The sequence below is a fragment of the Solea senegalensis genome, linkage group LG21 (genome assembly GCF_019176455.1).
Source record: "Solea senegalensis isolate Sse05_10M linkage group LG21, IFAPA_SoseM_1, whole genome shotgun sequence".
In the NCBI taxonomy this organism is placed as follows: domain Eukaryota; kingdom Metazoa; phylum Chordata; class Actinopteri; order Pleuronectiformes; family Soleidae; genus Solea; species Solea senegalensis.
In genome coordinates, this window is record NC_058040.1 from 11052483 (window position 1) to 11076981 (window position 24499).

Sequence of the window (24499 nt, forward strand, 5' to 3'; positions counted from 1 at the left end):
AAGAAACAGGTCACAAAACACCTGGGCTGCATTCAAGACCACCACATTAAACAATGTTTCAAAAACTGACCCGTGATAAAATAGTATTTATTTTTTTTATACATATACTTCATTTTTAGAGGGTTTCACTGCATGGGGTACTCTAAATATGTCATGAGTGTGTGTGTGTGTGTGTGTGAAAATCTTAGTAGTGTTTTGACTCAGAGGAGGTTTCAAAATGCTTTGTGTTCACATTTTGGTAAAAATCAATCGTCTCTACCAAGACAAAAAACTACAAGGCTAAAGGTGGTATTAGAAATTAAGCACCAAACAATTATCTTCCCATTCAATATAAATGGAAACATTGTGCAACCTGTTCAATGACCATAATGAACAAAAAAAAGATGTAAATCTGATCATTGGACACTAAAATGCAAACTGGATCCACACATTTGTTTGTTTTACGCAGATCAATCAAAGATTATCGGATGACATTAAAAGAAGTCTGTGGTTCCATTCGCCAGCATTTATACAATCTGAGAGTGACTTACCAATATATTGAGCTATTGTTTGACCATATTCGTATGTCATGAAACAAAAATGAAGCAAAACTCTTTTTCACATTTAAGCTCTGTTATCAGTAATAGACCAGTGTCTCTGTGTGTTCTAGCTATATTCTCATGTACAAATATTGATATCAAAAGTTATACAGCACAATTCGCACCATTTCCTTTACAAGAAATTTGATTAGTGAACATTAAATGATTCACGAGTTAAGATGAAACCAAAAACAATTCAAAAAAATAAATAAAAGAAAAATGGTGCCGGCCTCAGTAAATCAAATATAAATAACAAACACGGAACTAAAGTCTGCTTCAGGCACAACTTAAATAAAGGCATTTGTGAAATTATCATCAAATATGGAGCTTATGTCCAGTATCCATAGGCTTTAAACAAAAAAATAAAAATAAAAATGCTATGACCACTTTTATTTACAAACAGCTAAAATCTCTGACAGATTCATGCTTCACTTCACAACCTGAATTTGTCCTTAAAGTGCATGCAATAATAAGCAGTTTTTACCAAGTGGGATCTTGAATTGTGTTAAGATAAACGGGTTGATCAAGCCGATGCCAATTGATCCTACATATCAAATAATAATAATAATAATAATAATAATAATTAAAAAGATCTGTTGCCTAAAAAAATAAGTAAGTGAGGGACCACAGTATACTGTATGCATAAGCACAATATGGAAATATGAAGAAAGGAAATTTAGAAAAAAAATGAATAAACTCTGACTTTATCCAGTGACCCCCATACAGTAATATTCACATTCAGAGCATAAAATAAACCAAACAGAACGAAATCAACGTATTTGAAAAAAAAAAAAAAGACAAAGCAGCTTAACGCCACGGGGGAAGTCCGCAGCTCACATTCCACAATGTCCCTCCATGTAACACACACATTTAGCATCATATGAACATGATGGGTTTTCTACTTAAACATATCAAAGTGCCCATTTTACTAAAATTTCCTGATTTTATTCATTTCATACCAAAAAAGAGAAAAATGGCATGGAGGAAAAAAGAGTCTGTTATTTTTAACACATAAGTTTGGAGTTACACTGACTAGGTTTTTATTGACATATTGTTGTTGTTGTTGTTGTTGTTGTTGTTGTTGATTCTTTTGTTTTACTTTCCCCCTTCAAGTTTCACAAAAGAAGTCCTCATTGCACGTTAAACACCTCGATTTCGAAGATGCAATATCTAAGATAGAAGAAAAGCAAAGAGAGAAGGTTATCCAGCTTTTGTCGCCACGGACGTGGCAAACGGTCGAGTGGACGTGAAAAGGGCACGGATATGTTGTCCTCTAGAGATAATTCCACTTTCATCTGTTGTCTTCTTTGGGGAAGTCCAGAGATCCCAGGCTTCCAAAGCCGAGACTTCTGCTCTCTGTGTCAAAACTGTTACTCTCACGGTCCTGACGCTCCAACAAGTGCTTGATCTTTTCACTGCGTTCCTTCTGAAGTGCGGCCAACTCCTCCTCAATCTGACGCAAAGCAAAAAAACAGGACACCAGGGTTATTGTCGTTAACGGAAACTGACAAAATAATGGAAATTAAGAGTTTAAAAAACCCGACAACTAACTGAAACTGAATTGTGTGTTTACAAAACTAACAAAACTGTAGCAAAAATGTGCTTATTGATTTCATACATAAGCCTTCAAGCCGTTCATGTGTGTCTTTAGTCTGCTGGCTATTTGATTTTTACCTTTCATACTAACGGCATCCAACCTCAGCACTATGATGCACCTCATTTGCACTTCACTCCACTTTCTTGTAGACTGTACACAGTCTACAAGAATCCCTGTCTTGTAGACAGGGATGGTTGTTTATCATCTGTCCTAATACATCGTTTGTTGGGTTTTTATGACACAATACTTATTATGACCTTTTTGCACCTGGCACCTGGCAAATATTAAACTAAGCCTTTACAAAAAAACTAACAAAAACTAGCAAACCCACTCTAAAAACGATTTAAAACGAACACATTTTAAAAAACTAAAAGTAAAAACTAAATAAATACTAAAACTAATGAAAAATCCTTGATGGACGCTGTATTTGATTTGCTATGACCAGAAACTCAACACTTTCACAGCTGAAATGATTTGACAATGACAAGAATTCTGCAGCCACTTATATCATTGATTCAAATTAATTTTTTTTTAAGTAGGGATGGGAATCAGTATCAGGTCAAAATCACTGGATCAGATAACGGACAGATGAAAACTTGAAATGTGACACAATCCAAAAATCTTACATATCACATGCTTCCGTATGCGCAGAATTGTTAAAGCTGTTTATAAAAATCAGCAAAAACATTTTAGCTGAGTCATGTTTGGGCTGTTTATTTCTTCATTTGGGGAGAACAATCCCATTGTGTAACACATCTGTTACACAATGTCTGCCGGAGAATGATGTCTTTGAAATGACTCAGCACAAATGTGTTGTTCATAAAATGACTGGATCGGACTAATATCGATATCAATAGATACTCTGAGTTTGTGATAATCGATATATTCTCATCCTTATTTCTTAAGCAGAACAAAAAGAAAATACAACTTAACAATGTCTCCTGGAGCTTTAGTTGGCCTTACTGCCCCATTATTCAATAATGTGAAGTGCAAAAGTTGCAGACTGAGCCACCACACGACGACGTTTCAATGACCTTTCAACTATAGAATATCAGCACGCGACCATACTACTGTTACTTTACGATACACATGTAGCTTTAACTCTTCTCTAATGTCACAGTAGGCCTAAAAATAAGGTTTCCAGACATTTATCAGTTGATTTTAATGATAAATAAACAGATATTCCAGTTAACAACTACCTGGAAACGACATTATATGTCCAATACCCTACCTTTACCCTGGATAAAAGCATTAAAAATTGTTTATTAACTCTATCCCTGAACATAAATTGGGTTAGGGTTTGGGATTGTAATGAACTCTGCAGCCTCTAGGGGCCGTTTGGGGCATCACACTGTAAAATCTTCACCTGCCACAACAGTAACAGAGTTATCCATGTGCCTTCAGTTTGGTAAAACATGCTACTTTCTCCCCCCCCAAAGTAATCCAGAAAAATGTCCAACCTTCTGTTCAAGGTGCGCTCTGCGTATGGAGACCTTCTGCTCGAGTTTCTGCTGCTCTCGCTCATGTTGGGCCTCCATCTGTGACTGGGTTTTTCTCTGGTAGGCGTCCAGGAGCTCCATCTCCTGCTTCAGCTGCTGCTTCAGCGCTTGGCACTCGGCTTCCTGCTCCGCTTCTAATCGCATCTGAAGAGCCGGTGAGACAGAAGCAGACAAAATCATAGTCACAACAAGACTCGCTCAGGCCTCATTTCTCAACGGTAAAAGCTTCCACTTTGGAAACCGGTGACTTGAAATGCTTGAGGATCTCCGTACCGCTTGCGACGCCATCATCTCGTTGATGCTCTGCTCGTATTGCTCAGCCAGAATAGCCAGTTTGCGGGTCTGCTCCTCTTTCAGGCTTTTTAGGATGGACTTATGGTCGCCTTTGGGGGAGACCTCCAGTTGATGGTTCCTCAGAGCTTTGTACTGCTTGTTCTGCACCTTGCAAGTGTCCTGAAACTGTTTCTTGATCTGCATCTCCAGTGTCTGTAAAAAAAGGAAAAACATTTAATGTAACTCAACAGAACTATGGCACAAAAATACTTTTTTGTACTTTTATTATTAATCCCATAGGGGAATTCCTTTTCTGCATTTAACCCATCGTCTACTAGAAATACTCCTCAAATTAGGAGCAGTGGGCAGCCACTGAGCAGCGTCCAGGGATAAATAGGGGTTGGGTACCTTGCTCCAGGGTAGCCCTGCTCTTTGACCTGGGGGTGCACTTAAACTGGCGACCCACTGGTTACAGCCAAGTTCCCTTTCAAGTTGGCCGTTGGCTGCCCCGAGTTCATCACAACAACTTCTATGCATTTAGCCTTCAGACAGTCTAAACCCCTGTCAATGAATCGATAAAAGTTCCTTTTTACCTTCATACGCAAACCCTTTCTTTGGGTGCAGTGAAATAACTCACAGTGGTAAAAGAAAACACTGTGGGCACCTTAAGGTTTCTGGGCTGCTGCCGCTTCTCCAGACTATGTTTCCTGTGTAGTTCTCTCTGCCGCCGGCTGTTGTACTCCTCCTGGTTCTCAAGCTCTGTCTGATGCTGTAGCCGCATGAGTTCCACGCGCAGCTTCTGCAGCATGTGCAGCTGCCTGCGCTCCATATCCTGGGTAGACTCGTCCTGCCGGATCATCAGGGCATGCTCCATCTCTTTTTGGGTCCTCTTCTTGTTCAGCTCCTGGGACAACAAAGGTGTTTGAATGTGAACAAACTTCATGGGAGCACGACTCCCATAAACACAGTGGTTGCTTCTGATATTGTTGGGCAGCAGATATAATTTAACTTTAGATTAAATGCATTAAAGCATTATCATTATAAATACAAATGAGTTCAATTCGGTTGAATTCAATTCAAGTTAGTTAGAAAAAAGTAGAGGAAACCAGTTAGTTGTGGTTTTGATAATTCTTTCTCTGTCTTATCGACAGAAAACAAAAAAACACATTAACACACCAACGCAAATTTGAGGCAGAACCTTCACAGCAATTATGTCTTGTGTCTCAATGTGTATAAACTTTGATAATGAAGAAAACTATATTATAATACATGGTGTTCTTGCATGTAGAACACCATGTATTCTACATGCTTGTAATTTAGTGTTTTATACGCCTGCTACACCTATTCAACAATTACATATATACTGTGTAGCTGCAATGGTATTAGGAATGATAAATGTCCACATTGGCAAATAAAAAGTCCAATGTTTAAGAATTAGTGACATCTAATGGTGAATCTGAAGGCTGTAACAAAGGGAGGATGTTTTACATAGATAGATACGTCCGGAAAGTAAGTTTCATCTTTGAAAAGCTCATTTCATTCATTCATTGTCCACCGCTTTACCCTCATTTCTTACTTCAAATACTCAATAACTAATAATAGTTCCAAAACACTGTGATATCTGGCTTCTTTTTTGACACGTAGTTAGTTGGAGTTACCTCTCTGAGTTGCTCTTGTTCAAACTCATGCTTCCTGACCAGACTCCGACGTTTGAGGGCCCTGCAGCTGCGGTCGTAGACCAGCCTCTGCTGGGCCAGCAGATGAGCTTCCTCCTCAGCCTGAGAGCGCTGCATTGTTTCTTTGTGCCGGGACAGACGCTCCTGCTTCTCCTCCTTGGGTGAGTAAAGGTCCTCATTCATCTCCTTAGCATGTATTAGACACAAAGTAAAGAGTTTAAATTCATGAAATCATGTTACGGAATATGACAGGTGGAATATAGAAGTCCATAAATGTTTATTTGTGATATTTACGTCTTTGATTTTGTCTCGGCAGAGCCGGTACTCCTTCTTCTGGTTCTCGAGGAAAGTAGTCAACTCTTTCTTTTGCTGAGCAACAATCTGTTGCTGGATCCTCCTCTCTTCTGCTGCAATGGACTTAATCTGTGAGGGGACAGTATAATATCAGAAAATATCACCTGGAATGCATTGACATCACTGTGGAGTTTCCACCTCATCCATGCCATAGAAGCTCTACCTCTTTGTCGGTTTGAGCAGCGTGCCGCTTGGCCAGTCTTTCCAGCTCAATGTAAGTGTTGTTCGCATGTGTTTCTAATTCCTTCTGCAGTCGGAGCCTATGCTCATCCATCTCGGCCTTTAGCCTGTTCTCCAGGGCGATCAGCTGCTTCTGGTGCTGCCGCCGCATGCGCTTATACCCAGACATCTGCTCCCGCAGCTCAAAGTCCTGCTCATGCTCCTGGATCTACCTGATGACCTAGACAGAGGAACACAGGAGGCGGGAAGTAAAAGACACAGAGCGGGCAGGGAGAAACAACTGCCGTGGTGGGGATGGGAAGGAAGGAAAAAGACAGCTCACAAGTAAAAGACTATGGCCTAAAAACAGGACCACATACAGCGCAGATACTTTATGTTTTAATATCTCTTTTTTGCTTTATTCCTAAATGTAAACAGGTAGAGAATTCTCATCTACACCCATGATTTGTTTCTCATGAAAGAGAAAACAGTTAAGAACTAAAGCTACAAAAAAACATCACAGATGTCACCAAAAGTGTTACAAAAAAACAAACAAACACGTAACAAAGGATACTTATTTTTAAGTGAACCTTTTCAAGTTGAAAGCAAGAATCAAGGTCCTGGCATGACTGGAGAGATGCAGTCTCCCCTTCAAACTTCTAAATAAATCACTAGAACTGTATGGTGGTGAGCGACACAGCATTTTCAAGACACTAATGTCTCACTGATGTGATTTTCATCCTTTATTCGCTAAATCATTTGCTCTTATTTACATTTTAACCATACGCTGACTTTTCCACCTAAAACTATTTTTATTTGTTATATTTTGTTTGTGTGTGTGTGTGTGTGTGTGTGTGTGTGTCAGGTTTCTTTTTTTTGTAATGAGCATAAAAACAAGTAGATGGAAAACCCACCAAATGTAAAAAGATAATTCTGCATCAAAGGATGAATGAGTCACTCCGATATCCTTTACAAAAGGCACATCCTTCACAATAAACATCATTTAATTTACAATAAGCATCACGTCGTTTACATTAGACACCACATCTAGATGATGTCATGGAGTGGGTTCGAGTCCGGCCTGTGACACGTCAATCAAAAGACGACTAATGTGAAAAGATACAGCTTTGTTCTCCCCCCCTGACGATCTATGACATAAAACTACATCTCATTAGTGACACGGAGACATTTCTGCGTGAAATACATATGAATGTGATGCGCGCGCGCACACACACGCAGCAGCAGCAGCGGCGGCGGCAGCGGGAAGAGAGAGAGGGAAGCTGAGGATAGAAAAAAATGACATCCATTAACAGGATGTGGTTGCCATGACTACAGATGTACAGCTGAGAACACAGACACCCCTTCCCTCCAACTCCACACCCCCACTGCCGCCGCCAGCACGCACGCACGCACGCACACATCCACACACACGCGCGCACGCACACACACGCACGCACGCACGCAGCCTATTTTTAATGCAAACGGATGAGGAGAGCGGGAGGTGCGCCCGTACCAAAGATGCTGATTTGATGGTGGCAATGTGTTCACAGGTCTTGCAGTTGAGAGACCGGTTCTTGTGAGAAGTAGGCCGCAGCTCTGGCCTGGTGTCCCTGTGCACAGCCTCATCCCTCACGCAAGCATGGTCCTGCAGGGGGGGAGGAAAAGGAGGAGATAGTGGGGCTGGGTGCTTCCCAGGCCCTCCGCACTCGCTGCTTCTGCTAGAGCCGCTGTTTCTGCCGAATCTCCCTGAATGCAGCATACATCCAGCGTCAAAAGCATCATTCCCCTGCTACTGTCTGCAAGTCCTTCCTAGGAGAGAAAAGGGCATTGCCAAACAATTGCAGGCAGCACCAAAAAGCAGCTACAGGATGTAGTCGTTTCTTTTTCTCTTTTTTTCTTTTTTTTCTGGCGTCCCCCTCTTCCCAAAGAGGAGGAACCAAATGGCTCCGGTGGTTAAGGGTGAATTATGCAATGCCTACCATTGATATTTGGAGGAGGATGGCACAGAGATGTATTCTACTGCCACTCTTCTTTTCCGTTTCAAAATGCAAGAAATGTTTGCGAGGAAAAATACTTTTCCTGTGCTCCCATGGTCGCATGTGTTGCCGTGTTTAAAAAGAATACTGGAATCAGATGATAAGGCACATCCAAACATGATTTTCCCTTCAAGAAGTCGCCGGCTGATCCGTTAGTATTCCACTCCGGTTTCTGTCCTACATTTACAGCGCACTTGGTCATGGTAGGTGGTTCTGGTGCCTTCTATTCATCTCTTTCCTCTGTCCCTCTTCTACACACTCCCCCTTCCTTTAAAGAGACACCGCAATACTACAGCCACACATCAGCTACACCAAAGTCGTTTGGCATTACGCACTATATCACAATATAGATATATTTTAGAAAATCATCAATAATGAGGTCCTCTCACATTAAAAAGAAAACCTAAAATATATATATCATTATTCTTTCAGGGCCGTTTCTAGCTTTGTTGGGGCCCTGTGTAAGATGCTGTTTGGGGGGGCCCTAGTTTGCCAAACTAGTGGAGCTTTTCCACTATACATTTGTAGCACGGCACGGCTCAACTCTACACGGTTTGGGGTCGTTTTCCATCACTATAGCACCGACTCAATGTGGGCAGAGTTGTCATAGTGCAGCGGCACGAAACTCAGCCGTGACGTCGCTTTGTACGCAACACAAACACACAAACTAGTGATGAGAAAAGCAGTTGTTTTCGGTGTGACTGAATCATTAGCATCAGTCCATTTAAAAGATTATTTCAGTACTTCCTGCATGACCTGAGCACGGACTCCGTCTGACACCAAATTAATATACGGCTGAATGGATTGTGATGTGGCTCACAATTGTGGTCTTTCAGCAGTGCTGTCGCTAAATACACCAGACTCCTCTGTTAAATATTGAGATTTTAGAAATGTCCTTGCCACATGTTGGAGATTAACGCATGTTTTCAGGATTTTTTAAGTCTTTTTTAACTGATCTATAGTTCGGCATTGTTCGGTTTGATTCCTGTGTCGGACATCACGCTCATGACTCTTCCAGTGACGACACGCTCTGACCAATCAGTGGTCGGGAGTCTGACAACATCACATTTAGTATCAGCTCAGTTCACTTGGAACCTCACCAGTGCAGGTACTAAAGTACCAGGTTGTATCGCTAATGGAAAAGCAAAAGAAAAAAACAAGTAGAGTCGTGACTGCGCCATGCCACAACTGTATAGTCAAGTCAAGTCAAGAGATTCCTGACCCTTAACCCCTTAACCCCACTAGGATCATTTCCTTTTCATGCCATAATGCCATTTTCCATTAATATCCTCACTAACAGTCATGATGGGTAGCTGTCAATCATTCCCTGAGACTGTCATACTCAGTGGACGTCACTGTGCTGTCCAACAATTTTGACTTAATTATGCCAATCATTGCAGTTTATTTTATTTATAACCTACATTTTATGGTTAGGGTTGTTGCACGTTTTCTTTTGTTCCAAGTGCAATTCATGCACTGAATCAATCAGCCAAATCCTCTGTGACACATTTGTGTATTTATTTATTTATTGTTGCTGATATTTCGGTGGACTTTTTTTCTTTAAACAAACACTCTCGTGGCTGAATTCTGTCAGGTTGCTCGCAGTATTCAGTGTTCTGTCTTGTGTCCTTACGTCTCATGTCTCTTTAGCCACTGCCGCAACCCAAATGTCCCCCTCGAGGGACAATAAAGGTGAAACTGGGAAACTAATCCTCCAATGACACACGGTGAACCAAGGACACCGAGAAACAAACATGAAATATTGATCAGTTATTATAACTATAATTAGATGATTATCTCCCTTCACTGCACCGTGAGCTTGTGTGATCCACTGTATGTTTGTTTGAAACTGAACTTATAAAACGTCGTGTTCGCTGGTGTCTTGTGTTTCATGTTCAGGTCCAGTAACCAAACGTGTAGTGTACACACTTCAATTGTTGGTGATGACTGTGAGGTTAATGATTAATGGACAAAGGACAGGAAGCTATTTAAATCTTATGCACTCACATGACTCACTGAGTTGGACAGATTCACAATATTTACTTTTTGCACCCAACTCTCGGATGAATTGTCGAACAAATCCAACAAAAAGCAACCAAATGATCATAATCAGTTATATTTGTGTATTCTAGATATGTCATTTGTTGCAGTGATCCACAAGATGGCATACAAAACAGCTATGCTAACTTGTAAAAAAAAGGTTATCACTAAGTGCAATGCTGCACTCAAACACTAGATGTCACTGTTTACTTTTTATTCATCATTTGGTCTTCACCAGACTTTTAGTGAACTTCTGAAGGTGGTTATTTTATGTGAAAGAGTGACGTAAATGTGGGAAAAATAGGATTTCCCTGCACATTTATAAGCGCAGAAATAAACAGTTTTCATACTAATCTTATCGCTAAAATATCTCCCAGGAAACACATCAGCAGGGAATGAAGGGAATGACAGTGTTTATTAGGAGCTGTTTAATGCAGTCGTTGAAGTTTTACATTACACCAGAACAGCTTCACGAGGCTGTTTCATTAAAAAACGCATACTATTAATATGTACAAACAAAAAATTAAACACATTAATGTTTCTATTCAGCTACACTAACTGACTGAGTTTGCCTTTAGTTTTAAAACCAAACGTTACTGTAGTATCATGACAGGAAGAAAAAAAATAAAAACAATGAGTCACATTTAATAATAAGCTGCAAATATCTTTTGTTATTATTCTACAGTTTGTTCCATGCACAACTGCATCTGGAGTTTAGTGTCAGGTTCTGCTCACGTGGCTCACTTCTCACCCTCCTGCTGCCTCTGTTTGGTCTGCACAGGTATGACCAGCTCATTGGCCGGGTCGATGACGTGTGTCCCGGGGACGGGAGCCTCCACGGACAGAACTCCATCACTCGACAAGGACGAACTGATGTGCTGCAGGTCCACGCCCTGCGGCAACCTTGAACACATGGTGAGTTTTATCAGCAAGCAACATGTCACCCAGTGCAGATTACACTCATTGTACACAGGTGAGCAAACGTTTCTCTGTCTCCACTGGGTGTATAATTCTCTTTTGACAGGCCAGTGATAACACGCGGCACATGTTGCAGCCGCTCACCTTATCATCACATGTTTTAGTGGCTCTTGTACGTGTTGCACATTTGTCCCCCTTAAAAACAGTTGGTAATACAACATATGGTGTCGGAAATCGAATTCCTTTAGCGATAACCTACTTGTATTTGCGGCTGAAGCATCTTGAGACCATTCCATGCTGATCTTGCCTTTCCTCGTGATTTCCTAACAGGAGCAAAAACAGCACATTTACAAACCACACCCGTGTTGTAATGTAACAAAGTAAAAATGCTTAAGTGCAACATTCACATTCTGTATTTTACTATTTATATATCCAGCAACATTAACTGTCACTCGGCTACATTTCCTCTATCTTTGTGACTCGTTAGTATCAAATAACATCAGAGGAAGAAGAGTCGGTAATGGTCTGTATTTATATAGAGCTTTTCTAGTCTTAATGAGCTGCTTTACACTATAGTTTTGCCATTCGCACGCTGCAACATGGAGTTAAGTGTCTTGCTCAAGGACACAGATAAATGGCTTCATCCTAACTAAAGTACAGTAAATGTCATAAACGTTAAGACTTTTACTTAAGGAATATTATAAAAACAGTGACTTCAACTTCTACCAAAGTCATTTTCTGGTCACATACTTGTACTTTAACTCAAGTATCAAGCATTTACAGAGGCTCAGCAGCACCTGATATTTGCAGGTATCCCTCCTTGGTCGTGATTGTAATCTCCTCAGGGGAAAAGTGATTGACGTCCAGGTTGATCTTCCAACTGTCCTGTCCCGTGCGGATCTCTGACACTCCACCCGTCAGTTGTCTGAGGCCCTTTCCGTCCACCTCCACAGTTTGCTGACCACTGACGGGAGGCAGAAGCGATGTCTGTGTGTACGTAGGCCAGGAGAAATTCCCCAGTCTCTTCTTTGCCCAGGTAATCCAGTCCACATCGCCTGGCTCCAGGAATGGAGGAAGGCCAAAATCCTGGGAAAAGACGCGGCTCGGCTGTGTCCAGTTTGGGAAAGGCTCCCAGGAGGCATCTCGGCGGAAAATAGGACGGGGTAATATTTTATTTTGTTCCCCCATGTCTAAGAAAATAAGCTCAGAATCAAGGAGAGGGATGTTGAAAGTGCAAAGCTTGTAGCTCCACCCTGAAGAAAAACTACTAAACAACAGAGCAGCTGTAAATTTATCCTCAAATGCAAACAGAGAGTGAGTTGCAGTTGTGAGGGGGGGGTTTGATTTGGCATTTATACCCCGTTGACTCACTTTAACACTTATCTAACAGCGAGTGTGACCTAAGTGATGAGGACATCTTGGTATGTCATCGGTTGACATGTCAGTCCTCTGTTGCCCTGGATAATGCAAATTATTTGTATTTATATCTCTGGAGTGTCTGTGGCAAGTTGTTGGTGAATGACTGTGGAGCGTTTATTCAGCCGTGGCCTCTGCAGTCTCGTCACATACTGGTGCTCTTTGTCCATAGGAGTCACAGCCTTGTGTGATGTGAGGCAACGGCACAAACATCCACAGTTAAAAACAACAACACAGTTAGTTTCTTAAAGCTCCAGGCTGAAGGGAGAGCGGGAAAAAAGGGAATGCAACAACAAACAAACACACATTGGCGTGTAGGTCAAATAGCTCTATCTCTCTATATATATACAGTATACTATAATGAAAAGCGTGTGTTTACTGTATGTTCGGCTCAATGTGACGGGCTGGCAGTCTGACGCGGTCAAGAGGTGGTGAGGAATTTTACATGTAGAGCGTCCTCATGAGCGCTATGTTGTCCAAATAATGAAACAAGGGGATAAATCAGTGAGCTGTTTGCTATCCGAGGGGAATGATATTTAATAATGAGGCAATATCTGTGACCTTTCCGTCAGCTTTCATCCAAAACATTAGGTCAAAGGTATTAACAGGTAAATACTGAGAAATGCTGATGAGATTGATGGTGTTTGGACATGAGTACACGAGGCTGGGCCCATACTGCATGTAATAACAGAAACAGATGTTATATTATATTTAAATATGTGTATATATAACAGGAAATGGTTAATAAAAATATTTGTTTCCCTCCTGCTAAATGTCCGACGACAACTCAGATTCATCGTGTGACACTTCTGAGCGTGAAAAATAATACGTACGCTCTCAAAATATGAAAAGTAAATAGTAACTTTTGGTATGTTTAATACATGCAGCACTTCATCCAAACAGTTTCTACAGCTTTATCTTCCACATGAGAATTGTCAGTGGCACTTGGCGGAGTCAACAACTGTTCACTCTCACGTTTTAGTGTAAAATTAACCTAATTCCCATTTTGCAGGGTTTTTTTGCACTGTGGGAGGAAGGAGTAACTGTAGAACGCACACACACACAAACACAGGGAATATACACACACAGGAAGGCCCTCGATCAAACCAGGATCCGGACTGGTGACCTTGTTACTGTGAGACAACACGAGTTTAGTTTGTTTTATAGTTTTTATTCCTGTTTTCCACAAATACAAAGACACAAAAAACATGTTTTGTTCAGTCGCTCAAATAGATAATAATGGAGTGTTTGGCAGAATTAACTTGTGAACCAACCAACAAACATAAATCAACAAAGTACTAACTTTACAACAAAAGTACAACACAGGCTAAAGTTACAACCTATAGATGTTAGAACAAAACCTTTTCTTCCATTCCTTCTCAAACTTGTGATACATGTACTGATGAACAAGTTGTCTCCATTTATTTCAGTATTAGGTCAAACATATGAACAGTTTTAGTTTAGTATGAGACTTACGAGAGAGAGAGAGAGAGAAAAAGAGGATTAGAAGTGGTCACTCGCCACAGTGTCATTTGAACGTGCAGCTCTTCTGAAATAAAAAGAAAACGGAAAGTTCATTTTCATTATTCTCAAATTGACAACAGGTTTTCTTATACTTTACCGGACCTTTTGTGTTTCCTGGAGGCGATTACAATTGTTGTTATAATTACAACCAGTGCTACTGCTCCCACAACTGAACCGGCCACTATTCCTGCAACGTTGACTGAGAATGGACAAAGACAGCGTACTGTTATAGTCACATGATTGTTTTGTGGTCCAACGTCTATGATGAGGTACCAGACAGGAAAAAAGTACTTTCTTATGATTTTCACTTGTACAAACGCAGCCACTCGATGGCATTAAGATCATATAAAGGTCAGCAGATACTTTTAATCAAGTATTTAATACAGGAAACACTGGAGATCTTGAAAGTGTAAATCCACACAACATTAGAGATTATTGGATGAGAGTGATTTAATAATTCATCCATACTTGGAACGCGGCAATGTGTCTCCTCTCCAGACCATTGTCCGTTCTCCTGGCAGACACGCTCTGCCGATCCTTTGAGAGTGTAATCGCCATAGCAGGAGAATTTCACCGTAGCTCCTTGTAAGTATACGGTCCCCTCTTTCTTCCCTTTTTTCGGAGGTGAAAGCCAGCCACAGGAGGTCACTGCAAAGCACAGTGTGACAGTAAGTCACAACATGTACATTTAAATCAATAAACCTTCTGAGAGTTTCTCTGTCTTTGTACCTTGCTTTAGATTATCCACAAGAGAAACGTGATTTTGGAAAGACGCCCTCGTAGCATTTCCCATGCTTGGATTCCGACCAACCAAGATGTCGTACCTGTACAACGGAGGAAATGGTCAAGATTAAGCTGCTGTTTTGCTGATAATACAAATTGTAATATGTGTTAACCCTGCTCACGCGGCACTTCTTATGTGTCGTTGAGTCAAAGTTGAGATTCGTTTTACACATCGCATTTTTTTGGTAGTGGTATAAAGTAGCGATAATTGTGCAGAAGTCACAAATTGGACAGTTTTTCTTTTATTTTTGTTCATAAAATAACTTTGATCTGTGATCTGTTTCCCAGTTTCACAAATCCAATGAGATTTTAAAACTTTTTGCTCAGGTGTCTATATATTTTTTTTTTATCAAATTGTCAGGGTTGTGCTGAAAAAAAGGATATCAGACACGATCGTGCACATTCTTATAGCCTCTGAAAAGACTGTTCGTTTTAACATAATAATGGGAAAAAAAGCAGCCTAAATGCTCTGTGTTTCTAAGGGTTAGAATGTAAACATAAACCAAAAGCTTTTGTGGTCCAGGCCTGACTTCTTTTATTTAACATGAAGCAAAGTGTGTGACCCCACTGGTTATAGGCCAAAATCTATAAATGCTAAATACTTTTTAATACAATTCCTCTAAACTGTTCTTTTTAAGCAACTCAATGCCTGGTTTGTGTCTATTTCTCTTTCATACACCACCTCACCTCACCTTTTGACTCTGATAATGTAAATAGTAAAAGTCATTTTGCTTACCTACAGAACTTGGACCCCTCTCCAGAGCAAATCTCAGATGCCTGCTCATTTAACGGATCACCCGGATTCTCAGAGACAGAGAACACTGGAATAAAAGTGTGGTCATGTCTTGGAACATAGTAATATGTGTCCAAAAGATACTGTGAGTCATATGTGAACAAGGCGGACGAGTTGTATACAGCCCCTGCAAGACAAAAAGAAAGATGCACCATTACATTAATTAAGGTAAATGCACAAATGGTATCTGTTCCTGTTTCATAAAATGATAATTGTTTTTTCTTAAGCTGAAAAGCTGGTGTGAGCATGAAAAACATGGAGAGAATTACACCTGAAATGGACAGAACCTTATCAGGCAGTGTAGCAAAGAAATTGTGATGGAAAAGTAAAGAGTACATAACCTATAATAAATGCACTACATTATGACTTCAGATTGCATTCTAAAACATGACCGAAGTCCTACTTTGTAAATGTCATAGTCTCAAATAAAACTGTAGCTGTTGCTATCTCACACAATAAAACTGAAATTATACTGTTTCACAACACATTTATAAACCCATCTTCACAGGAAGTTGAGGACGTCATAAGAACTGTGGCCAATAATCTTAAGCGTATTCACTGGTTTCTTACAGCTTGCCCCAAAACTGAACAACTCCTCTGGATTGCTGAGGTTCTGCACGAGCTGGCCGTGGCTGAGCACCAGGTCGTCCCTGGCATCCCCGTTCATCTTGCCCAACAGTCCGAGTGTGGCGTTTATAAACTCCGGTGGCAGGAGCACAGTGGTTGTCATGGATCCCCCCCTCAGTCGCACCTCCACCCCGGCTCCGGAGGGGAACATTACGGTCACGTTTGTTGGGGTAGGACAGAACACAAACACACCTACGAGAGAGAGATTCTGTTAAAGTTGTAACAAACACCTCCCTAAGCATTGATGAGGACAGAACAGAATAGTTTGCTACCCAGGTTCTACTCTGACATACTGTATTTCTAAATAATAGTGTGTTGTAAGCCTGTTTGGGCTGGGTTAGAGTATTATTATTTTACATTTTAAATAATTTATAGCTATAGGAACCACAAAATAACTCCCAGTTTCCTCATGTTGAACTGTTGTGGAATTAGATAGAATCCATTTCTTTAATAGAAGTAGCAGTAAAACCTGTGAAACTATATGGATTCATGGTTTTCCATTTGACATTGAGTTTGTCAGTGTGGCACAATGAAGAGGGGAAGATAATGCCATTTATTTTGAAAGGAAGAGGGTTTGAATACATTTTTACTAATTCAGATAATACTGTGTAGGAGATGATACATTAGGCTGGTTGAAACATGTTTTCTGGGTAACACTACTCAGCGTTTTGTTTTTGACTCAAATAATACATTTAGCTATAGCTGTACTGAAAATATGATGTAAATACATTGTGTTTGCACTCTGTAATGACTCACAAAGTCAACAGTTCACACTTGCTGTCCAATAAAAAGAACAAAGGGAATATACTTTCTCAAGATTATAGCAGGGGGTCAGTAAAAGTCAAAAGTCTCACCATGCAGGTCCATCCAGCTCTGCTCAGCGAAGGAGAGAGACTTTTGATTCTGCAGCACCTCGAGACCGGTGTGGTTAGCGACAAGCCGCACCTCAATAATGTCAGAGGACGCTTCTCTCATAGCCACTGCCGTCAACTGCGTCGCCTTTATGGTGCCTAACAAGCAGATGAATGACATGAAGGAAAGGGCAAGTGTTTGTGTATGTGTTTTGTCACCATCTCAGTCCCTGCGGTCACTCACTATTCACGGGTTCTGTTCTTCCCTGGATTGTCAGCCTTTTCTTTGCTGAATTCACCAGCGTGTACTCTCCTCTGCCGTTGAAGGAATAGCTGACGCCATCAAATGTGATGAAGTGTGGATCTCCGAACACCACAGCTGATGTCAAACACAGAAAGTCATGACTCAAGGGAAGAACACAACTCTTTAAAAACACATTTTGAAGGTGAACGGTTCACTCTGCTACCTGAGCTGGGCACATGGTAACGTCTGCAGTCACTGGACGGCCGGTGTTTGAAGTAGTAGTGGCAGTTGTCCGACCACAGGCAGCAGTAGTAGAAGCTGAGGACGTCGTAGACCCAGTGGGACTGTCCGGGGATCCTCGGGGGTCTCGTGAAGGGAGGTGAGCCCCAGTCGTGCGCTCGGTCTGGCGTGCTTCCCCCCATGGAGTCTCCAGTCAGGACTTGAGCACCGGTGCTGTCGTAACAACACTGTTGTCCTGCTGCGTACTCAGGACTGTTGAGACAGTTACAAAACAAAGTCAGGCAAACTCTGCTGGAGCCAAAGATTCCAAACATCTATGAGGCTGAACTGTCATGACAGAGTTATGTTAAGTGTGAAAAGTAAGACGTGATACACTGGATTAACCCATAATCCAAAATATTGGATACATTTGATTGAGTGTCACTAAATTCATTAAATGAAACAAGAAAATCTCAAAGATAATTCAATACAGAACAAAGATATTTATATTTATTAACAATGATTACTAATCAACGTTATATTAATATAGAATATTACAGCTTTTAGATGCAGCACACTTTACTGTTTTATGTTCGATGATTCAAAGTGAACGTACGACTCATCAACAAGCTTATTTATGGAGCACTTTTCGTGACAATATTACAAAGTGCTCTGAAGTTAAAACAATGCAAGTTAAATAAAAAGGTTTTCACTGAAACAAAACTGGTAAAAAAAAAAAATACAATCAAATAAGCATTTGACTAAAAGGATAAGGCCAGATTAGAAAATATATTTTAATATATATAATATATATTAATATATATTAAAGATAATATATATTATCTTTAAGAAAATAATAAAATAAATATGTTCTAATCAAATATTGCCAAAAGCTTCGATTGACTTCAAAACAAGGTCGTAAAAGGAGTGTAAAGAGTATTATCAAGGTGAGATCGTAATAGTTACTGATAAGAAAAAATGCCACTAAAGACAGGACTGTAACAAAAACATCATGTCATGTGTCTGTTTTTTAAGCCACAAAAGATAATATCATATAAACATGTGTACATATACATGTTGTATATGAACTAGTATATGAATATCACAGGGACAAATATGACAACATTGGGAATATGATGTTGAGGGCAGGTTCACGGTCTCGGTGAAGGACTCACCTGGCTTGTATGGCCCTCACACAGTGAACGCACCCAGGGTGATAAGTGCAAACACTCCCCTTCTCTATGTCACAGCCATAATCCGTCTGAAGAAAGAGAGAGAGAGAGATAGTGACTGTGAGCAGTAAGACACGTTTTACTAACTGACTTAACCAGCTTGTAAACTGTGGCCTTGATTAACTCACATGTAAATGTTTGCTAAGTGGAAATAATTAGTCAGTTAATAACATGCACCACACAAATTATTAACACAGAGATATGATTCGCACATGGTGCACCTGTTTAAATATGACTGAGTCAACGCAGTGACAAGCATTGTCATTAGAATAATGATCCCGGGGCCTTTTTTTGTTATGGGTGGAGGTCAACAGAAGTGAGAGGAGCTGGACTTTTCCCCCGCAGTAGGTGATAAAAGACTTGGACCATACTGGTTGCCTATCTGTTAAATAATAAATGTCATTGTTTTAGTTGTAGCTGTAATTCAGAGTAGGACAATGAATAAAGAGTAAATTGGTCTTTCACCTGCCACTGTAGCCGAGGCAGTAAATGGCTTTGCCCGTAAATGTGTTGGACTAAAGGAAAGGCAAGACAAGTAAATACATTGGAAATTAAAATTATTAAAATAATTGATTAATTTTTCATCTGTTCTGTGTTTGCCCCCGATGTGAACCAACACTCCACAAAGAAAGGTGCCCGAAAACCCAGCACCTTCTCGCTGTGAGGCAACAGTTAAACTTAACCATTCTCTTCTTCACACTTACATGAAACCGGCCAGTGTCTGCTCTGGCCTGAGCCAGAGTGCAGGGACAGTCTATGATCTCACTCAGGAAGTTGGGCAGATTGTCTTCCAGCTGGTCCCACGCTAAACATTTGCCCTCGGCCCAAACTGCCGAGTTCTGACGAAAATTATCCTCCAGGTGCCAAGCCAGAGCGTGATCCTCCGTCCACGCAGCCTGCACATTCCTGAACGAGACAAATACAAATACGGCTTTTATCTACCGTACCAATTGTTTTCAGTTGACATTTCAGTCACAATATCCTAATTAAAAAGGACCGTTGTGCAAGATTTAGTGGCATCCAGGGGTGAAGTTGACTATCGCTATCATTTCGATCTCTTTTGCCTCACAAACGTATGTATACAAGACACTGCCGCGGCCTTAATGTGGCATAATAACACGGAAATGAGCTACTCTAGAAACATGGGCAGACTTTGTGGAAGAAAAACCTCCTGTTTTATACAAATGGCTAGAGCTGAAACAGTTCCTCGAATCGATTACTAAATGAATCGTCTATTACACAATTTTGATAATCAATTAATCGCTTTGAAGCTTCTTTCATGATTAAAACAAGATTTACTATTGTTTTAGCTTCATTTCTTTGCTCAATATAACAAAGAAATCATTAAAACTGAAACGTTTTGGTTTGTGGTCAAAACAAGACATTCGAGAACATCATCATTTCCAGGTTTGACAAACACTGATCAACATTTTTTAACGTTTTCTGATGTTTTATGGACCAAACGATTACTCGATTAAGTGAAAATAATCGACACATTAATCGAGTAGCAGCTCTACAAATGGCCCACAACAGGTCTCAACACAAGATATGATTATACTTTATTACATTTCTGTTGATAGATCCCCTGCACACTGGGCCCTTAAACAATAGTTTTTATTGTTAAAGAACTTTTGCAGATTTTTTGCAGGGTCAAACCATAAGAAAATAGCAATAAAATCAAATCTCTCGTACATACCACATGCCGTCGGAATAGTTACTGGGACTGACTCTGACGGCGCCGAGTTCCCAACTTGAAAACTTCTCTGACGGTTTGGGCACAAAGCTGAAGGAACCAGTGTTTGCCCGATCCTTTGCAAGTGAGTACAGATACTGCCACTGACCCTGCCATGAGTTTGTATACGGTTCACCTACAGAGAAACATATTCAGCGGTTTCCCCCAGCAGACGTTCAATCGGTCAACAAGTTGTTACAGTTGTACTCACCGGTCTCCTTGTATCCCCACAGCTCTATGTTGACCCGGTCAGCTCTCACCAAAGACTTATCCCAACTCATGTTGAGACTGCCTCCGACATTAGGTGTGCCGTAGTACTGCCATTTTGTTGCGTTATCCAGAGTCGCCTTGAACCGTGAATCCAACTTGCCAGTATGAACTGAAGCAAAGCGTTTGAATACAAAAGGCATTAACGGCGTTTAAACATTTATAAATGTGTCTATAAGTTCTAATAAATTAAAATGTGCAGACCTGAGAGCCAGGCTCCACTCCTGCTGAATGTGATTCCATTGTCTGAGGAGATGAGCAGTGGAATCCATCCTGTTTCATAGAGCAGTGGAGAGATGCAATGGCCTCTGTTGTTTTCGTCTACGTACCCCACAGTGTCGATATTTCGGTTGAACCTAAATAAAAAATAAATCATATTTTAACTGAAACACACAAATAAAAGTGTTTTTGTCTGGAGAAGACAAGCTAAGATTGACAAGTCTTACAGTACCTGCAAACAATATGGGACGTCTTATTGAACGTTGCATCGAGGACAATGAAATCGGTCCCTCCAAAAGCGGACCCAGAGTACGGAGAGATGTCCACACAGTACTCCTTATAGTCTGTGCAGCACGTCTTCAGAGACGTACACGTGGGGTGACATGAACATGTGTGGAGTTTTCTTCCACAGTTTCCCTCACATGTCTGTCCTGTCCATGAAAAAAGAGACATTTTAGAGGGTTAGTTCACTTGTTTTTGTCAGTAGAGGCGTATGAAATTCCTTACAGGGAGTAGACGGTATTGAGTGTTGGTCCCTAACATTCTTCACTATATTTTGAATATTGTGAGAGGTTTATCATGCTGTCACACAATAATGTGTTCAACTACATATTCCTATGTGCACAAGACCTACAGCTTTGTTACGATAAGGCAGATCAGCAACAGTAGCTCAGTGGTGAAGTGCGTCGTCTTTCAACTCAAAAGCTTGTGGATTTTGTTCCCGGCTCTAGCTCTAGTCTACATGCTGATGTGTCCTTGGACAAGACACTTAACCCCACGTGTAGAGTTGTCCCGAAGACAGAGTGGTCATCAAGATTGAAAAAACTTTTTGGCAGCTGGACAGGATATAAGTGTATTAATATGTCTGTATGTAACACTTAATTGTGCCTAAAAGATATCAAATAAGGACATAGCTTGCTCCGGTTTGATTCACTAAACATAAAACTTAACAATAAAATAAAAATGTTTTTAATATACGTATTCATTAACATTTTTGCTTCAAATAAATCACGTTGATCCTCTCTCATGAGCAAACAGTTAAATGAGATGATATATAATCATGTATTTTAGGTACTCACCTGATATACTGCAGATACATGAAATGAGAAGGACAAATATTATTGCTGTCAATCTTTCCATCGTGACAGTGACTCTGTCAGCCCACGTTTCTGCTCCACTCACTCTGGCAGATACAGTACACTCAGCATTTTTATTAACCTCCTCCCTTCATCTGTTAATCATCAGCCAGAAGTCAGTGTGATCACAGTTTGAGCTGCACTGTAAATTCACATGACCACAGGTCACCAGCTCACGATCAATCTTTCGATTCAGTCCTAATGTGTGACTGGACTTTAGAACGCTAAGGGACTATAATTTTAACTTTATTTGTTTGTTTGACTTATGGTGAGTTACAGTTGGGGTTATCAGTAATGACGGCTGCAGAGTTTGGCCTCATTAGGCCAGGGAAGAAAATAAATGACATGACAGTATTGTACATGTGTGTAGTAAACTTCCTCCATAGTTAGTCAGGGATGATTTTCCCTTCACTATACTTTCAAGCCAACTGCACTGAAAAATAAAACGTTTAAAAAAAAAATGTGTATAATTTGCTATCTTTACTTGGATTGAATGTAATTATTTTAGGCGTTACCTTGACTTTTTGTTTTTGTTGTTTTTAGTATGTACTCTAGAGGTTCCTCCGACCCAGAGCCAGATTTCGGTATAAGTAAGAACATATATATGTCTAATATATATATATAGTGTTGTAATATAACAATGTACAAATACTTTGTTAGTGTATTTAGGTACAAAATTCACATATGTGTACTTTACTTTGTTATTTACATTTCTAGCAACTTTTACTTTTACTCCACGACATTACTCGTTAACAAATAAAATCATAAGAAGAAGAGTTGGTAATGCTTTTCTGGTCTTGATGAGCTGCTTTACTACAGTTTTGACATCAAACGCTGCAACATGGGGTTAAGTTTCTTGCTCAAGAACACATATAGACTAGCGGGGCCAGGAATTGAATCCACAACCTTCCAGTTTACAAGACAACTTGCCCTACCACTGAATGACCATGGCTCAATCCTAACTCCTCACTTTTTAAATACTTTTACATTTATTTCTAAAACTTCACTACATTTAATATCAGAAAATGACAGTAGATGTCATATACTAGACTTTCCAGTATTTTTTTATACTCTTTCTGAATAATTTGCCCTCATGTTCTGAAGAAGGAAAATATTTGCCACGTCACTGGCCACTTACATTGTAACTATATTTGCCAGTAGGTGGAGCTGCAGCCTCTGAAATCCTCAGCACAGTGTCATACAGTATATGCTACTGGTAATATTATTTTAAGCACCCATAAAAAAAACAAAAAACATTTTTCAGTTATTTACATACCAAGAATCAGTTTTTAAGATGTTTTAATGTAAAGGTACAGCATGTGTGAGGTTTTATATACACAGATACATATTTGTGGCTAAATATAAACTGTATGTAATATTATAAATACACACACACACACACATATATATATATACACATATACATATATACACATATACATATATATACATACACATACATATATACACATATATATATACACACACATATATACACACACACACACACACATATATACATACACATATATACATATATATACACACACATATATACACATATATATACACACATATATATATATACACACACACACACATATATATATGTATATGTATATATATATATATACACATATACATATATATATATATACACACACATATATATACATATATACACACATATATGTATATACACACACACACATATATACATATATATATATATATATTTAAATTTAAGATACAATTTAAGATACAATTAATTGAAAAAACAGGTGCATTACTGTTTAGGGATATGTGATTACCTTGAATTTTAACTCCCTGCCCAGGGACCACAGATGCAAATTAGCTATTTAGCTAACTCTGGTATAGACCTGGCTCTGAACATGGTCCCCGCAACTAAACTAATAAACTAAACTTGGATGAGAGCTGGTGGCATCTAGCACGCAGCAACAAACATGACATAAAGTTTAATAATATATGCATACCCACAGAAAGGTCCAAAACTCGGCCAAAGGCTCCTAAAAACCATTCTTATGTTCACCAAACACAGATGAAACACCAGCCGGTGAAACACAGCAGGTGTAGAACACACCTGTGCAGTGTAAACATTGATTAGCTGCACTGGAGAAACACGTGTCTCTTGGACAGCAGAGACTCCACATACCTTTTTTTTATCACTTTACAACCTAGATTCACTGATTCGGCCGCAAAATAAGAGCATAACAACAACCCAGAAATGTTTTCTTACCTTTACTGTTTGTCAAAAGACCTTAAATCCACCGGAATGAAACTGAAACCGCTTGGAATGACGAACTCC

General features: G+C 39.9%; 3 protein-coding genes across 4 annotated transcripts; all 3 read right to left on the reverse strand.

Annotated features, from left to right (window-relative positions):
- Positions 1-66: 66 nt before the first annotated feature.
- taok3b (TAO kinase 3b) lies at positions 67-8413 on the reverse strand. Of its 2 annotated transcripts, XM_044012872.1 has the most exons (8): positions 7650-8413; positions 6141-6377; positions 5918-6046; positions 5606-5809; positions 4612-4851; positions 3948-4160; positions 3636-3818; positions 67-2031 (listed from the first exon to the last, which is right to left on the reverse strand). In XM_044012872.1, exons 2-8 carry the CDS (start codon positions 6324-6326, stop codon positions 1870-1872), a joined length of 1317 nt encoding a protein of 438 aa, XP_043868807.1. In that variant the 5' UTR covers positions 6327-6377; positions 7650-8413; the 3' UTR covers positions 67-1869. The 2 variants fall into 2 exon arrangements, with proteins under 2 accessions (XP_043868807.1, XP_043868808.1); XM_044012873.1 differs by lacking the exon at positions 7650-8413 and having other exon boundaries at positions 6141-7404.
- A 2195-nt stretch (positions 8414-10608) lies between these two features.
- Positions 10609-12575, reverse strand: LOC122758491 (heat shock protein beta-1-like). The gene is made up of 3 exons (XM_044012712.1): positions 11928-12575; positions 11390-11453; positions 10609-11115 (listed from the first exon to the last, which is right to left on the reverse strand). The coding sequence occupies exons 1-3, from the start codon at positions 12316-12318 to the stop codon at positions 10953-10955; spliced, it is 618 nt and encodes a 205-aa protein (XP_043868647.1). The 5' UTR covers positions 12319-12575; the 3' UTR covers positions 10609-10952.
- Positions 12576-13688: 1113 nt separating this feature from the next.
- Positions 13689-22217, reverse strand: LOC122787012 (sushi domain-containing protein 2-like). Its single transcript, XM_044053540.1, has 16 exons — positions 22117-22217; positions 21270-21468; positions 21023-21174; positions 20763-20930; positions 20516-20687; positions 19524-19725; positions 18763-18848; positions 17592-17860; positions 17369-17503; positions 17128-17283; positions 16217-16465; positions 15590-15773; positions 14800-14894; positions 14539-14718; positions 14173-14269; positions 13689-14095 (listed from the first exon to the last, which is right to left on the reverse strand). The coding sequence occupies exons 1-16, from the start codon at positions 22175-22177 to the stop codon at positions 14050-14052; spliced, it is 2451 nt and encodes an 816-aa protein (XP_043909475.1). The 5' UTR covers positions 22178-22217; the 3' UTR covers positions 13689-14049.
- Positions 22218-24499: the final 2282 nt, after the last annotated feature.